Below are 16,499 nucleotides of genomic sequence, written 5' to 3' on the forward strand. Positions count from 1 at the left end.
GGAAATGTTTTCTTCTTTAAAAATAAGTGAATCCTGGATTTTGATAACAACTGTGCTTTTTATGCATGGATAGAATATTAAAGATGGCAGTTTCAAATATCACTTATTGTGTGGCAAAATCTGCTGCACAATAAAATCATCTCTGTTTGCCTTCCAGTCATACAACTTTTTATTCCCATGGAGTAAGAACAGAATATAAGAGAACAGCTGTGCCACTGTGAGGGTACAAAATGTGTATGTTATATGCCAGCCTAAGCATTTTAAAGATCAGACAACCAGTTGTGTTCACCCTGCTGAGCAAACACTGTCATTTGGCAAGACAAGTGAGCCTATTGTATGCTGCATGTGGGGTGCCCTTGGACTCATTACAGGAATACTCTTCCTGCAAGAGGCTTGTCAGGAAAAGATGCCACATTGATTTCAGTGAGAGAGTTAAAAAAAACCCTGCTTCTTTCTGTCCTATTCAGTGAAGGCCGTTTTCTGGAAAAAGTAGGATGAGGAACATTTAAAGTGGTCTAAATAAAGCTGCATGATTTAACATGTCAAATACATTCAAAGCTTTAAACTGAAATTATTTTATTGGCATAGTTGTTATATGTGTTTTTTTCTGAAATAGAACTGTAGTACTTTCACCTTCATTTGTTCCATTTCAAGGTGAGAAAGAAACTGATTCAGTACAACACGTGGAACATTTATTTCACTAAAAGCGCATGGGAGTTGTGGGCACAGGCAACTTGCCGCATGTTGTCTTGACTGTCTGTATTTGTGACTGATTGATAGGTAGGAGATTCTGTGACAGGCAGGATATTTTGTGAAATAGAAACCATCTTAGCATTGTGTTCGTTCATTAGTCTGTTCCTTTGAACACTGGGATTTGTCAATACTTGTCTCCTTAGTATAACAAGGATTTCATATTCTGTATGTATCTTATTTGATGTGACAGATGCAGTTCAGTGACCCGGGCAGCTATAGGTGAACATAGATCCATATAGTGTGGAAATTTTTCCACAAAATTAAAATAAAATCAGAAAATTTTCCACCCAATATCTCTGGTACTGTTAAGGTTGATGGGGCCTAGGAGTGCTTAATTCTTATTGGGTTCTGGTGCTGGTCCAGAAAGCCTGCTTAACCAAGAGAACATGCACTTTTACTGTTCACATTTTTTAACAATGCATCAGGCTGCATCGTAATGCAGTTTAGCTGCTCTGTACATAAAAGTTCTTTCAGCTTTTCCATAGCTTACTGTTGGTGATTAAGTTGTTATATCTGCAACTTTTAGAGACCAATTGTGCTAGATATGAATTAAGAAAACATAATGATGAGATTGAATTCTAAATCCAGGGTTTTTGGGGGGGTGTTTTGTTTTGGGGGCATCTCTGTTGTTGTTTTGCTCAGGGACATTCTAGCAGATATGTAGGTACAGAATGGCATGCAAGAGGAAAAGAGTGTCTATAGCAGACCTTCTACCCTTGAGATAAATTTCTCTACATTCCATATGTTTCAGTATATATAATGCAATTGTGCAAAATAATGTATTGTTTATATATTTATACTGTATATGTTTGCAAATGTTTCCCTTTTCGCAGTTTTCTCCTTTCCAGTCTCAAGATTTTAAGTTACATGGTTTTCATAAATGAATGTGAATATTTATTGTAAACAAATATCAAAAGCACAGCTAGTATCACTGAAGTACTTCATAGTTGGGTCCACTTTCCATTGAATGGCATTTTTAAACCTCAAAGACACTAAAGCAGATTAGCTATAACTATATCTGAATTCAGGAAGGAGTGATTATTGGCTGAACTGGTCAAAAGGGAAATTAACAAAGATTTTTTAAAGATGTTAATGTATCCATAACAATTAATTTAGAGTTGGCTGAATTGTATTGTAGGCTATGGCTTTAGTTTCAGAGTACACATCATTTTCCCTTCTTGTTCAGTCCCTAACTGGCTTCAGAGCAGGATACGGAGTTGAGACTGCCATGGTCGCCTTAGTCGATGATCTTCGTCTGGGCATTGACAGGGGAAGTGTGACCCTGCTGGTGCTTTTGGACATCTCAGCGGCCTTCGATACCATCGACCATGGTATCCTTCTGGAACGCCTGAGAGAGTTGGGTATTGGGGGCACTGTGCTTCAGTGGTTCCGGTCCTACCTCTCGGGAAGGTTCCAGATGGTGCGGCTGGGGGACAGCTGCTCTCATAAAAGAGAGTTGACATCTGGCGGCCCCCAAGGCGCCATTCTGTCCCCCATGCTATTTAACATTTACATGAAGCCGCTGGGACAGATCATCCGGAAACATGGAGCTCGGTGTTATCAGTACGCTGATGATACCCAGATCTATCTCTCCATGTCTCCGACTGATACAGCGACTAAGGATGGCACCTCTCCTCTGGATGCCTGCCTGGGGTCAGTAATGGACTGGATGAGGGAAACCAAACTCAAGCTGAATCCAGAGAAAATAGGGGTGCTCGTGATAGGTACCCCAAGTCCGGACAGGGAAATTTGCCACCCAGTCCTGGACAGGGTCACGCTTCCCCTAAAGGACAAAGTATGCAGTTTGAGAGTACTCCTGGATTCATCTCTGCAGTTATCATCTCAAGTGGATGCGATGGCCAGGAGTGCTTGGTACCAGCTTCAGCTGATACGCCAACTGTGTCCCTGTCTGGACCGAAAGGACCTTGAAACTGTAGTACATGCACTGGTAACCTCTCATTTGGACTTCTGTAATGCGCTCTACATGGGGCTACCTTTGTACCAGGTTCGGAAGCTTCAGCTAGTTCAAAACGCGACAGCCAGATTGGTCACTGGAACCTCCAGGTCAGACCGTATAACACTGGTATTAAGATCTTTACACTGGCTGCCTATTAGTTTCCGGGCTCAATACAAAGTGTTGGTTATGACCTATAAAGCTCTATATGGCTTGGGCCCAAGTTACTTGAGGGAACACTTCTCTCCATATAGTCCACCCTGCACTCTCAGAACATCAGGGGAAAATTTACTAGTACATCCTAAGGTGAGATTGGCAGCAACTCACCAGAGAGCATTTACATCGGTTGCACCAATATACTGGAATAAACTTCCAGAAGAGCTTCAGATGAACTCCACCTTGGATGCCTTTAAAAAGGCTTTAAAGACCTACCTCTTCCGGTTAGCATAACCTCCGGACTCTTTATAGAGAAAGTTTCCTCTGATAGAAATGGCTAACTACGATCGATAGATTTCATGTATGTGTTTGATTTTATATGCTGCTTGGCTTTTACCGATATTTAACTGTATAGATACGTTGTGATATGTGTTTTTATGGTGTATGTTTTTAAAGATCCTGTGAACCGCTTTGATCGTCCCGGAAGAGCAGTATATAAATAAAGTATATTTTATTATTATTATTATTAGTTCCAGAATAATCTCTGGAGTCTTCTCTTTGACTTTAGTTAGATAATGAGAAGACAGCAGGATTTCTATAATTCCACCATGTTATTAATTAAAATAATACTTCCATATTAAATAAGAAGCTATGTACAAAACTTGGAGTTTTTGTAGGTTCTCATGAAATGGAAAGGTGCGCATGAAAATATAGTACAGGTTGAGTCTCGCTTATCTGAAATGCTTGGGACCAGAAATGTTTTGGATTTTGGAGTTTTTCAGATATTGGAATACATAATGAGATAGCTTGGGGATTGAGCCCAAGTCTTAACATGAAATTCATTTATGTTTTGCATACATCTACATAAAGCCTGAAGGTAATTTTATGCAATTCTATGCATAAAGCAAAGTTTGTGTACAGTGAGCCATCAGAAAGCAAAGGTGCCCCTATCCCAGCCATCCATGCGGGCAGTTTGGGATTTTAGAGTATCTTGGATTGTGAAGTATTAGGATTTTGGGATTCCAGATAAGGGATACTCAGCCTGTACTGATTTGATGCCTTATTTGAATTATAGAAGTATTCCTTTTGTTAAACTTAGGAATTCTGGGTTAAACAAGCTTGAAACCAGTGGGTTGAATTCTAAGAAATTTGTACTGTACAAGGAGACTTTTCTGTGTCTCACTTCCTTGGAGTAGTCAGGGAAAATACATATAATAGCATGGGGTGAGATGCAGAGGGCTGCAAAATTGGGTGGAATATCTTGTGCAGACTTCACTCCAGTGGTCCTGGGCAGTTCCCCTCTCCCCCAGCAGCCATCCTTGCTGTTTTAATAGACTCCTCATGACATGCTGTGGAGTGGGTGAGACAGCACAGAACTCTGGAGGAAACAGAGAAGTTTCATGCAAGCTTCCTTTTGTTTGTGGTACTTAGAATCCAAGCCAATACGTATAACATTCCTTCTTTGAAAAACCCTATCTATAACTTAACATTCAACAGAATGTATGTTATTTGTTGCTAGGAGATACATTTGTCTGTATAACAATTTCCTGTGTGGAGTCTTGTCATAAATATACTTATAAGACTGTGGGTTTTGTAGCACTGTATATTACTTTTTACCTACAAAAATGTGTTTGGATTCTTTTTTTAAGGCAATGGTAGGAGACGAATGCGTAGGTGCCATCGTCTGCAAGTTGGATATGCACAAAAAGATGTTTCGCAGAGGTTATATAGCCATGTTAGCAGTGGATTCCAAATACAGAAGAAAAGGCATAGGTAAGAATAGTGATTGTGTACTTTTTAAAGTGTACCTGAAAGTAATAAATCAACCAGTTGCTATTTTAACAACATATGAGCAAAAATGCTTTTTTGTTATGGATTATTTTGATCCTCATTAATGACCTTTGCAGCACCCTCCACTTCTGTGCTGCCCATCAGTCATTATTCCGAAATAGCTGCTTTCACTTGTACATTAGTTTCAAATTTAATTTGACAGCTGAGTTGACTCTGGAATAATTATAGCACACATAAAAGTTGGAGGGCAACTGATTTGTTACTCTTCATTTTCCATGATTTCTGAAACACTCAATTTCTCAGGAAAGTTCTGAAGGTACGTGACACACTAAACATGGATTTTGTTCAGTGCATAAAAACTTTACCTGCTTTAAATTCTTTTATGGAACAAAGGCAGAATATGCACACTGTAATTATCTTTATTATTTATACAGTGCCGTATAATGGGTGAAAATTATATGCAACTTATATGCAAACCTATTAAGGGATTTTCTTGGCAAAATTTGTTCTGAGGAGGTTTGCTGTTCCCTTTCCCAGAGGCAGAGAGCATGGGATTTGTCCAAGATCACCCAGTGGGTTAGAATCATAGAATCAGTTGGAAGAGATACCAAGGGCCATCCAGCCCAACACCCTGCCATGCAGGAAATCTCAATCAAAGCATCACCGACAGATGGCCATCCAGCCTCTGTTTAAAGACATCCAAGGAAGGAGACTTCACTACACCCCGAGGAAGAGTGTTCCACAGTTGAACAGCCCTTTTTGTCAGGAAGTTCTTACTAATGTTGAGGTGGAATTTCTTTTCCTGTAGCTTGCATCCATTGCTCTGGATCCTAGTCTTTGGAGCAGCAGAAAACAAGCTAGCTCACTCCTCAATATGACATCCCTTCAAATATTTAAACAGGGCTATCATATCACCTCTTAACCTTCTTTTCTCCAGGCTAAACATCCCGAGCTCCCTAAGGCGTTCCTCATAGGGCATGGTTTCCAGACCCTTTGCCATTTTAGTCACCCTCCTTTGGACACGCTCCAGTTTCTCAACATCCTTTTTAAATTGTGCCCAGAACTGAACACAGTATTCCAGGTGGGGCCTGACCAAAGCAAAATAGAGTGGCACTATTACTTCACTTGATCTAGACACTATACTTCTATTGATACAGCCTAAAATCGCATTGTCCTTGTTAGCTGCGGGTTTCCATGGCTGAGTGGAGATTGGAACCTTGGTAACCCAGTGTCCTAATCCAACACTCAAACCACTGTGTCATGCTGGGTCTCAATAAGGAGAACTCTTCTAACTCCTAAAATACTATATCCCAAATAGATGCAAGCATTTCATTGATAAAGATGAAACCAAGAGTGTGAGGGGCCACCAGTTGTCCATCACCAGATGATAGCTTCATATCATCATAGTTCCCAGGGGCTTTTTAGATTATGTCATTGTAAAATACCTTACAAATTTTATGGCTGTATTTTGGAGAATATCTCTAGTTTGGGGCACAATGTACCTTGATGGCTGTGGTACAAAAAACAGGTTTCTTCACCTACATGTTTTGTGGGCAGATAGCCTTCCTTATGAAGCTAGATGCAACCTGATTACCAGTTGATGATCTCTGGATTTTACTGGACTCAACAGATTCAAAGTCATGGGAGCAATAGCTCATTTTTCAGTTTTGAATGCTGCTCCTTTGTCATGAATGATTGATTAACTTCACATGCAACAGCATTGAGCTATTCTCCCAGTCTTTATTTTCAATAACATTTTACATCAGGATTGGTAGGCTTATTTACAGAAATTGAAAATTCTAGCAGTATTGTTAGACTAGATGTCCACATGTTCTGGTTGACCTTGACTGCCACCCAAAATGATCCTCGTAACTCACTCTGACCCCACATGAACAAAGGAGTTGGCCCCTCCAGTGATACTGTGGTGTCGTGTGGATTTGAACTCAACAGGCGCAAGGGTTGGTAGAGAGGCACTTGGAGTTGGCAGCAAATGAATTCATAGGCCACTGCTTCAGACCTCTTAGTACATGATATTGCAGTGATGCTAAGACCTTTAATGTGAAGTCTCCATTTGCTCTGCCTACCTCAGAAACAACTGGCCTCTTTATGTCTTGTTTAAAGACATGGAGAACTTCTTTCTTTTCCCAATGTTCTAATAGTTTATAACTAAAGTGAGACATTCTACTTGGACATATCATGAAATGTCTTATTAGAAAAGATGATAATGCCCAATAAAGTGGAAGGCAATAGAAAAAGAGGAAGACTGCATTACAGGTGGCGAGAGTTAAAGAAATCACAACCCTGAGTTTCAAGCACTTAGCGTGGTTGTTAATAACAGAGTGCTTTGGAGGCTTCTCATTCATAGGGTCACCATAGGTCAAAAATGACTTGATAGCAGTTAACACAATGCCTTGTTAATGGGCAATGTGTTCTCTTAAGTTAGCTGCTTTTTTTTATGATGCATTTTATATGGTAGACAAAAAAAAATCTGGGCACAGATAACTAACCACACTAAAGGATTCAGGGAGTGAGAAGGGAGTGTCAGTAATATTTCATTTTCTTCTGTGCAGTAGAAAGCTCTAAAAGTGCAAACAGTAAAGCAATAGAAGTGGGTTCTTTAAATGCTAAGATGACTTAAGTGTCATGATATGCACAATTTTGGTATCTCATTCTACATCCCACTGTTTCTCTGGCCATAAAGTTAATTATCATGTAACAGGTGGTGTAACAGCCTTTTGTGGACCTGCTTGTTTGTTTGTTTTTGGTTTAAACTGAATAAAGATCCTAAGTAAGACAACAACATGATGGCCCACTCCAGGTTGATGCAGAAGGCTAAGAGGCATGTATATGTTTTTCCCCTTCTGAGGTAAAGACTATTTTCTGAGTCATGCACAATATCCACAATAAACATATTTTTTTTTGCTTAAGTCATGCACATTTGCTATATAGCATCATAGCCTTTGCAGTAGGAGCTATTTGTGCTGAATTGATTTGTGCCTGTAGTTGAAATGTGTTGCTTTTATTCTTTGTTCCAGGTACAAATTTGGTTAAGAAAGCTATTTATGCCATGGTGGAAGGAGACTGCGATGAGGTGGGTCTTTTATTATTATTATTATTATTATTATTATTATTATTATTAACCTTTATTTATAAAGCGATGTAAATTTATACAGCGCTGTACATGCAATCTTTTTAATTGGACGGTTCCCTGCCCTCAGGCTTACAATCTAGAAAGACACGACACAGAAGGAGAAGTGCTTAGGAATGGAGTGTGGCTTTGGCGCAACCTCCGTACTCCTAGGACCCATGCATAATTTAAATAGCATACGTCCAAAGAGACCCGAAGCAGCTTTATTTTGGCAGTCTGTAACAGGACTTAGGCGGGATACATACCGCCATTTAGTACGTATAGGATACGTACTAGGGTTAGGAAGGGGCGGTGCTTCCGCACCCCCCTAACCCTAGTACGTATCCTATATGTACAAGATGGCGGTGCCCCTTCCACATGGGCGCCGCCATCTTTACGTATCGGACGCTGAGCGTCCGTACGTGTCGCAGCCTTTATGACGTAGCGAGTGCGCCCCTGGCGCCTCGCTACGTCACAAACGCGACTGAAAAAGAAGCTCCATTTTGGAGCTTCTTTTTCGGTCCGCGCGGGAGCCGCGCCGTCTGAAGGCTCCGGCTCCCCCACGGATCTACCGGCGGCGGCGGCAGACCGCCGCAAAGCGGCGGTTTGTACCCCGCCTAAGTTTCCCTTTGGGAAAACTACAGCAGTTCTTTTTAATTTTAATTAGTCAGATTGGCCCCACCTGGAATATTGTGTCTAGTTCTGGGCTCCACAATTCAAAAAGGATGTTGAAAAACTGGAACGTGTCCAAAGGAGGGCAAGTAAAATAGTGAAAGGTCTAGAAACCATGTCCTACGAGAAACGACTTAAGGAGCTGGGGATGTTTAGCCTGGAGAAGAGAAGGTTAAGAGGTGATATGATAGCCCTGTTTAAATACTTGAAGGGATGCCATACTGAGGAGGGAGCTGACTTGTTTTCACTTGGCCCAGAGACTAGGACCGGAGCAATAGATGCAAGCTACAAGAAAAGAGATTCCACCTCAACATTAGGAAGAACTTCCTGACAGTAAGGGCTGTTCGACAGTGGAACACACTCCCTCGGAGTGTAGTGGAGTCTCCTTCCTTGGAGGTCTTTAAACAGAGGCTGGATGGCCATCTGTCGGGGATGATTTGATTTGGATTTCCTGCATGGCAGGGGGTTGGACTAGATGGCCCTTGCGGTCTCTTCCAACTATTATTCTATGATTCTAATGTGTGTCCTAGCAAAGCATTGAAACTAGCTTAACACTGATTTTAGACAAGCATGTGAGTATCTCAGCATGCTAGATTGTATTGTGTTTTTGAGTACAGAGGGACTGCTTCCTTTTATCTCCACTGAGTATCCCCTTCTGAGTACAGCAGGAATCCAGCACTTTGTTTTTCAATATCAGTCTCTTATGCTGCAGTATTTAATAACTGAAAAGCTTAGGCGGGATACAAACCGCCATATAGTACGTATAGGATACGTACTAGGGTTAGGAAGGGGCGGTGCTTCCGCACCCCCCTAACCCTAGTACGTATCCTATACGTACAAGATGGCGGCGCCCCTTCTACATGGGCGCCGCCATCTTTACGTACTGGACGCATAGCGTCCAGACATGTCGCGGCGCCTATGACATCGCGCGTCCGCGCCAGGCGCCTCGCGACGTCATAGAGGCGCCGCAAGAAGAAGCTCCGAAATGGAGCTTCTTTTTTGCTCCGCGCGGGAGCCGCGCGGTTTGACTGCTGCAGCTCCCGCGCAGAGCAAACGGCGACGGCGGGGAAGCGCCGCAAAGCGGCGGTTTGTATCCCGCCATAGAAAATGCCTTGGTTTGTCTGGTCCTTGGATGTCATTTGGCTATATTTACTACAGGTAATTTTATAATTTACCAGTGGGTTGTGCCATCTGACTCAGATTAAATGATAGTGAGGTTTAGCAATGACAATGGTTATCCTCCTGTTATGATTCTAAAATACTGGATGTAGAGGAATCTTTCTAAATAAAGGTTCTGGAATCCTTCTAGCAGTATGTGCAATACTGGTTAGGATTTCTTTTTGAGTCTTCAGAAGATTGTAGGATAGTTTCTCTCCTTGTTTTAAAAGAACACAGATTTTGAAGAAGCTGCAGCAATTCTGTTTGAATGGATTCAAAACTTGCATGTTGATTCTGAATCATGCAGTTTCATTTAATTTACTTACTACCCCTATTTGTTGTGAGGAGAATAATAAATCAAGGATCATACTGGTCATCTTTTTTGTTACTGTTGATTCAGTTGCAAAAGAATATTATTTATCATAATGTTTCAACTGCAGATGAGACTGTTGTTATTCTTGTTATGTGCCTTCAAGTCATTTCCAGTTTGTGGCAACCCACACAGGATTTTTATGGCAGAGAATAGGACACAGAACAATGGATGCAAGCTAATGTTGAGGTTCCACCTCAACATTAGGAGGAACATAAGAGCTGTTCAGCAGTGGAACACACTCCCTCGGAGAGTGGTGGAGTCTCCTTCTTTGGAGGTCTTTAAGCAGAGGCTGGATGGCCATCTGTCAGGGGTGCTTTGATTGTGAGTTCCAGCATGGCAGAATGGGGTTGGACTGGATGGCCCTTGTGGTCTCTTCCATCTCTATAATGCTATGAATAATATGAGGCATGGCAATTCATAGATTGCCAGACTGCAAAGGGTCCACAGTTTTGTTCTCTCCCCTGTATGTATCAGTAGACGGAGAAATAGATTTAAGTGTCTTTTAAATATGGAAGCAGCTAAGAAAAGCTTGCTACATAAGCTAGTAATTGCATTGGAATCCACCTGACAAAACTGGAGTTTGAGGAAAGTGCAGCCAACCATATGTTGGCAGCTTCAGCTGTGTGAGACCACAGATCACTAGTACTAAATGAGTTGTTATTAATTCCAGTGAAGGGTACTAGTTATGATGCATAAAGCCCTAAAGAACTTTGAACTGAACAACCTTAGGAGCATTTTTCTTAAGGATCCTGCTCATGAATTGAGATTGACTGGGAAAGCCAGGTTATTCTACCTCCTAATGAGTTTTTCTTGATCCCGGTCACTTGGATAATTCTCTGCTGTGCTACAGTGCTGACCTATGGCATGCTGCCCGGGAATCATTATTTGCTGATGGATGGATTATTTTGTAAATAAATAGAATACCTTATCATGTCTCTTTTCCCCATAGGCTTGTATGCTTTAATATTAAAATGTATGTGTTCCACTGCTGAACAGCTCTTACGTTCTTCCTAATGTTGAGGGGGAACCTCTTTTCCCGTAGCTTGCATCCATTGTTCTGTGTCCTATTCTCTGGAGCAGCAGAAAACAAGCTTATTCTCAATATGACATCCCTTCAAATATTTAAACAGGTGTATCATTTGAAGGGATGCCATTATGTGGACTGAGCAAAATTGTTTTTTCCTGCTCCAGAGAATGGCACTGTCTGAAAGCTGTTACGTGATTGATTACCTGTATTCAACCCAGCAAACTGACTCCTACCAAGATGATAGGCCAAAAGAATCCCAAAATATGTGTCTCAGTTCAGATATTATGCTAAAACTATGGTTTGTGCTAGTCATTTGTTAAGAACTCAGATCATAGTTCAAGAGTACAGATGTGCAAACCATGGACTGTAGAATAATCTCCGCTTTTGTTTTCTTGGTTCTCCTACCTTCATATAAAGTGGCCTTTCAGGTATTGCAGTACTATCATAACTCTGAATGATCAGTGCCAAGTGGTCACATCCTGTGATAGTTATCTCAGACTGTGGCTTTCAAGCCCATTTCAGATTCTGGATTTTCCATATGGCTTGTTGACAGATTGCAAATTATGGCTTGCCAGTTCAAGTGTAACATAGAGTTCCTTCATTGGTGTAATGTTTAAAAATCATGCTGTTACTTATTTTAAGCTTACCTTTAGCACACCAAATAGGAACTTGTTAAGATTAACCTATACAGAATTATTCAGATATCGTTACTTTCATTTGTTTTGTTTTGTCAAAAGCTTGCTGACAAGCTTTCCTGAAAAACCAGAAAAGAGAATCTCAGAGTACTCAGGATGTCAGTAAGCTTGACTTTCTACATTGAATCACTACTTGAAGAGCAGATGTCCTGAGAACTTAATGTTGTTGGCAGAAATATCCAGAATTTCAGAGCAATGTAGATCTGAATTAGTGCTTGATGAATATAGTGGGTGATGCTGGAAGCATTCATTGACCCACATAATGTTTGCCTCAATACATATTTCTTGTTCTATCCTGAAAATATAGAACAAAGAATTTTAGTATGGAGTTTAGTATGAACAATTTAGTATTATGCATCTATTTCTAGTCATCAGGTATCAAAAGTTGATAACAGGTTGAGTCTCCCTTATCTGGAAATCTGAAGTATTCCAAAAATCAAAACTTTTTTCATGTGTGGCTGAGATAGTGACACCTTTGCTTTCTGATGATTCATGCACAAAATTATTTTTGAAATACTGCATAAAATTACAGCCTCTGTCCTGTATGTGTATAAGGTGTATATGAAACATAAAATTAATTTTGTGTTTAGACTTTGGTCCAATCTCCAAGATATCTCATTGTGTACTTATACAGGTATTCCAAGATGCAGTGTATCCATCTATCTGAAGTCCAAAGCACCTCTGGTCCCAGGCATTTTGGATAAGGGAGACTCAACCTGTAGAGGTTAAATCTGTAGCTTATATGAACCACCTCACAAAAGCATGCTTAATTCTGGAGCAGAAGTTGAAAATGTCGGTTTAGGTCTATTTAAAGGATAGCAATTGCGTGCACATGCCAAGTCATTGGGATTGTGGCAAATGTCAGTGTAGAAGAGGTGTTTACAGCATGCATGTGTTCAAATACTGATGCTCTGTTTTATGTTATGTGGGATGGCAACACTGTTAAAACAGCAATACAGTTAAGAAATCCTTCCTCCAAAGGCCTAGAATAGAGTGGGCAACTTCAAGAGATGCAGGAGGCACACCAGCTCCTCCTATTACCTTGGAGGGTCTCACCTGCCATTTTAAAACCAACACACACAACAAATAATTTTTGGCCTAAAAATCAAATAGTAATTGTCTCAAAAGCTCCTACTGCACATAATTGGTTTGGAAGGGGAGCTTAAAGAGGCTTTCCCCCCATCATAGGTAGTTACTTTCCATGCACCAGAAAATAACAATAGGTACCTAAATCTATGTCTTGATCTGAGTATTGGACTACAACTCTGATGATCAGGGTTCAGATCCCCACTCAGCCCTGGAAACACACTGCATGAGTTTTGGCAAGCCACACTTTCTTGGCCTCAGAGGAAGGCATAAACAACCTCCCTCTGAACAAATCTTGTCAAGAAACCAAATGTAACAACAACTTGAAGGCACAAACAACAAAGCTAAGTCTACATTAGGCTTGATTTCATATTAATATAATAATATAAATTATTCTCAGTTGATAAACAAAATTCCATCATGGATACTAAACATGGTTTGGACAAAACAATTCTAGCTAGAATAAAAATAGCAAAACAGTATTTTAGGCATAAAATTTCATGATTTTGCAACTAATTACTGAAGAGACCAAACTCTACATATCTTTTTTTTCTCCTTCTCCTGTCCTTCCATCCCCTTTTCCCTTCCACTAGTTAGTCATAAATCACAAGACTTGGAAAGGCACCAAGGGATACCTAGTCCCACTGTCTTCCCTGGAGGAATATACAACTAAAGCACTCCAGTGAACACCTAATCTCTGTTTAAAGATCTCTGAAGAAGGAGAGTTCACCATCCTCTCAGCAATCTGTTCCACTGTGAACAGCTTTAAACAACAGTGGATAAAAATACCGTATCTCCCCCAAAATGACTGTTTTGTACAACCAACTGCTCATCATAACTTGCTATCCAAGAGTATTGAGCTCCCCCCCCCCCCCATTGTTGAGCCATGTTCTGAAGCCTTGAAGGGGATGTTTAGCCTGAAGAAAAGAAGGTTAAGAGGTGATATGAGGCCCTGTTTAAATATTTGAAGGGATGTCATATTGAAAAGAGAGCAAGCTTGTTTTCTGCTGCTCCAGAGAACAGGACCCGGAGCAATGGATGCAAGCTACAGGAAAAGTGATTCCAGCTCAACATTAGTAGGAACTTCCTGACAGTAAGGGCTGTTCGACAGTGGAACACACTTCCTTGGAAAGTGGTGGAGTCTCCTTCCTTGGAGGTCTTTAAGCAGAGGCTGGATGGCCATTTGTTGTGTTGCTTTGATTGAGAGTTCCTGCATGACAGAATGGGGTTGGACTAGATGGACATTGTGGTCTCTTCCAACTCTATGATTCTAAGGACCATGGAGACCAGCACATGAGCCCTGGTGTCGCACTCTTTTTGCTTTTTCAGGGTATACTTGAAGCCTAGCAAGTGCTGCTTTGCCCATTGCACGGCAGCACATAATCCTCTGCACGCAGAACTCAGCTTCTTGTTATTGTAGCAGTAAGACCTGAAGCTGTCTTGTTGTTATTTGTGTGCGTTTATTTCCGACTTATGGTGACTCTACGGCAAACCTGTCATAGGGTTTTCTTGGCAAGATTTGTTCAGAAGAGGTTTTTTCCCATTACTTTCCCTTGAGGCTGAAAGAGTGCGACTTGCCTGACAACAGCCAGTGGGTTTCATGGCTGAGTTGGGAATTGAACTCCGGACTCCAGAGTCGTAGTCCAGCACTCCAAACACTATGCCGCACTGGCTCTCAATGTTGCCTTAGCATCACTATATGACATTGCCCAGATTTTACAGTTGCAGGGCGGAATTTTTTCTTGATCCCATTTGTTGAGGACATGTGAGAAGGCTAGGAGCTGTTCCTGGGCTGTAGAGTTCTCTTTCTTCCACAAAAGGCTAGGTTGGCTCCTTGCTCTGCTCTCCTTTCAATGGCAAGTGACGTCCTTTTTTATTAAGCAATTGGTTGTGCAAAACAGTCATTTTGGGGGATACTGTATTTTTATCCTTTGTATTTCTGTGCCTTCAAGTCATTTCTGACTTATGGCAACTCTAAGGTGGGCTTTTCTTAGCAAGATTTGTTAAGAGCAGATTTGTCATTGCCTTCCTCTGAGGCTGAGAGTATGTGACTTGCCCAAGGTCACCCAGTGGATTTTCATGACTCAGCTGGGAATCAAACCCTGGTCTCCAGAGTCGTCATCCAACACTCAAATCACTATGCCCTTACTGTTATTATAATATACTTATTTTTCAAAAAAATGATAGCCTGTTTATTATATTTTTTAAAATGTATCACTTGTTTAGCTCCATCTTGCTTTGCTGTATGTCACCTTGGGCCCTATTTCAGGAGAAAAGAGGGATAAAAGTTAGATAAGTAAATAAATGAAGCTCTCCGGAGGTAATTTGTCAGTGAATGTGGCTTAGCACAAGCCAACACAAGAGGCTGGCTCCCAGCCAGCATAGATGATCTAGAATAAGAGTTAAAGTCAAGTTGTATCAAAGGAATTGTTTTAAATTGAGCTCTTCTCTGTAGAAGCCCTTCTTACATTTCATAACATGTTGGATTGTTTAGATTAATATGTTCAAGCTTGCACCTATTATTAGACTGGGACGGAGTGAGCTAGAAGGCTGAAATATGATCATTCAGCATGCTTCCTCTTGCCTTGCTACATTTTTAAAACCAGTTATATTTAGGCCTGAGCCACGCATGTGTATGTACTCCTTGTCACTGAGCAGCTTGATTCACAGACAAATATGTGAACTGCCTCCATTGAAAGGTTTGGGGTGTTTGGCAAGACAGGTGATTGCAAATTATCTCTGGTGTTTGATTTGTTTCTCCTGCTGTTTTGTGCTTACAAGACAGGCCTTTACACAGCAGTTGTGTTCCTTCAGGTCGCTTCTGACTTATGGTGACCTTCTCACTGGGTTTTCTTGGCAAGATTTGTTCAGAGGTAGTTTGATTTTGCCTTCTTCTGAGACTGAGAATGTGACGTGCCCAAGGTCATCCAGTGAGTTTCCATGGCCTAGCATGGATTGAAATCCTGGTTTCCATAGTCTAGTCCGATGTTCAAACTACTGCATCATGCTGATAGCTGTCATGCTGGTCCATACATTCAGCCCCTACCTGATGTAGTGATGTGACAAAATACGAGCTTTCAGTGTCTTTTAGGTATCAAAACACAGCTGAAGGCTTAAATGAATGGAAAGGAATCCTGACAGAGACACTGATTGCATAAATATCACTAGGGGAAAAATATGTTCGTGGTCCAAAACACATTGCAGAAATAATCCAATTTGAGACTGCTTTAACTGCCCTGGATCAGTGCTAGGGAATCCTGGGAATTGTAGTTTATTGTGGTACCAGAGTTGGCTAAATGTCTCACAAAATTGTTTCCCAGAATTCCCTAGCATTGGTCAAGGACAGTTAAAGCGGTCTCAAACTGGATTATTTCTGCAGTGGGTTTTTCACAAGTGAGGTTTGATTGATTGGTTTGCCCCATCCTAAGAATACGGAGTAGGCCTAAAACCAGTGTGGTCCAGTGGTTTGAGCATTGGATTATGACTTTGCAGAGCAGGGTTCGAATCCCCACTCAGCCATGAAAAACCCAGTGGATGACTTTGGGCAAGTCACAGTCTTTCAGGTTTAGAGAATAATAATAATAATAATAATTTATATTCTGCTTAATCACTTGGAATCCAAGCGGATTACAACAATAAAAGAGGACACAGTTAAAATTCTAAAACCCCTATCCCTCCCCCCCCAGTATAAAAACATATTAATACTA

The 16,499-nt window shown here is 41.0% G+C and overlaps 1 protein-coding gene across 2 annotated transcripts in view; it reads left to right on the forward strand.

The window, feature by feature from the left end:
- The window catches only part of NAA30 (N-alpha-acetyltransferase 30, NatC catalytic subunit), a 30,449-nt gene that overhangs the window by 10,131 nt on the left and 3,819 nt on the right, over positions 1-16,499 (forward strand). For both annotated transcript variants that reach the window (XM_089522839.1, XM_089522838.1), the window contains exons 3-4: positions 4,513-4,636; positions 7,690-7,745. In XM_089522839.1, coding sequence (XP_089378965.1) covers positions 4,513-4,636; positions 7,690-7,745 — 180 coding nt within the window. The remainder of the gene's footprint in view (positions 1-4,512; positions 4,637-7,689; positions 7,746-16,499) is intronic.

The sequence above is a fragment of the Sceloporus occidentalis genome, unplaced genomic scaffold, assembly GCF_023333645.1.
Source record: "Sceloporus occidentalis isolate IW3139 unplaced genomic scaffold, rSceOcc1.0.p SCAF_4, whole genome shotgun sequence".
Classification (NCBI taxonomy): Eukaryota; Metazoa; Chordata; class Lepidosauria; order Squamata; family Phrynosomatidae; genus Sceloporus; species Sceloporus occidentalis.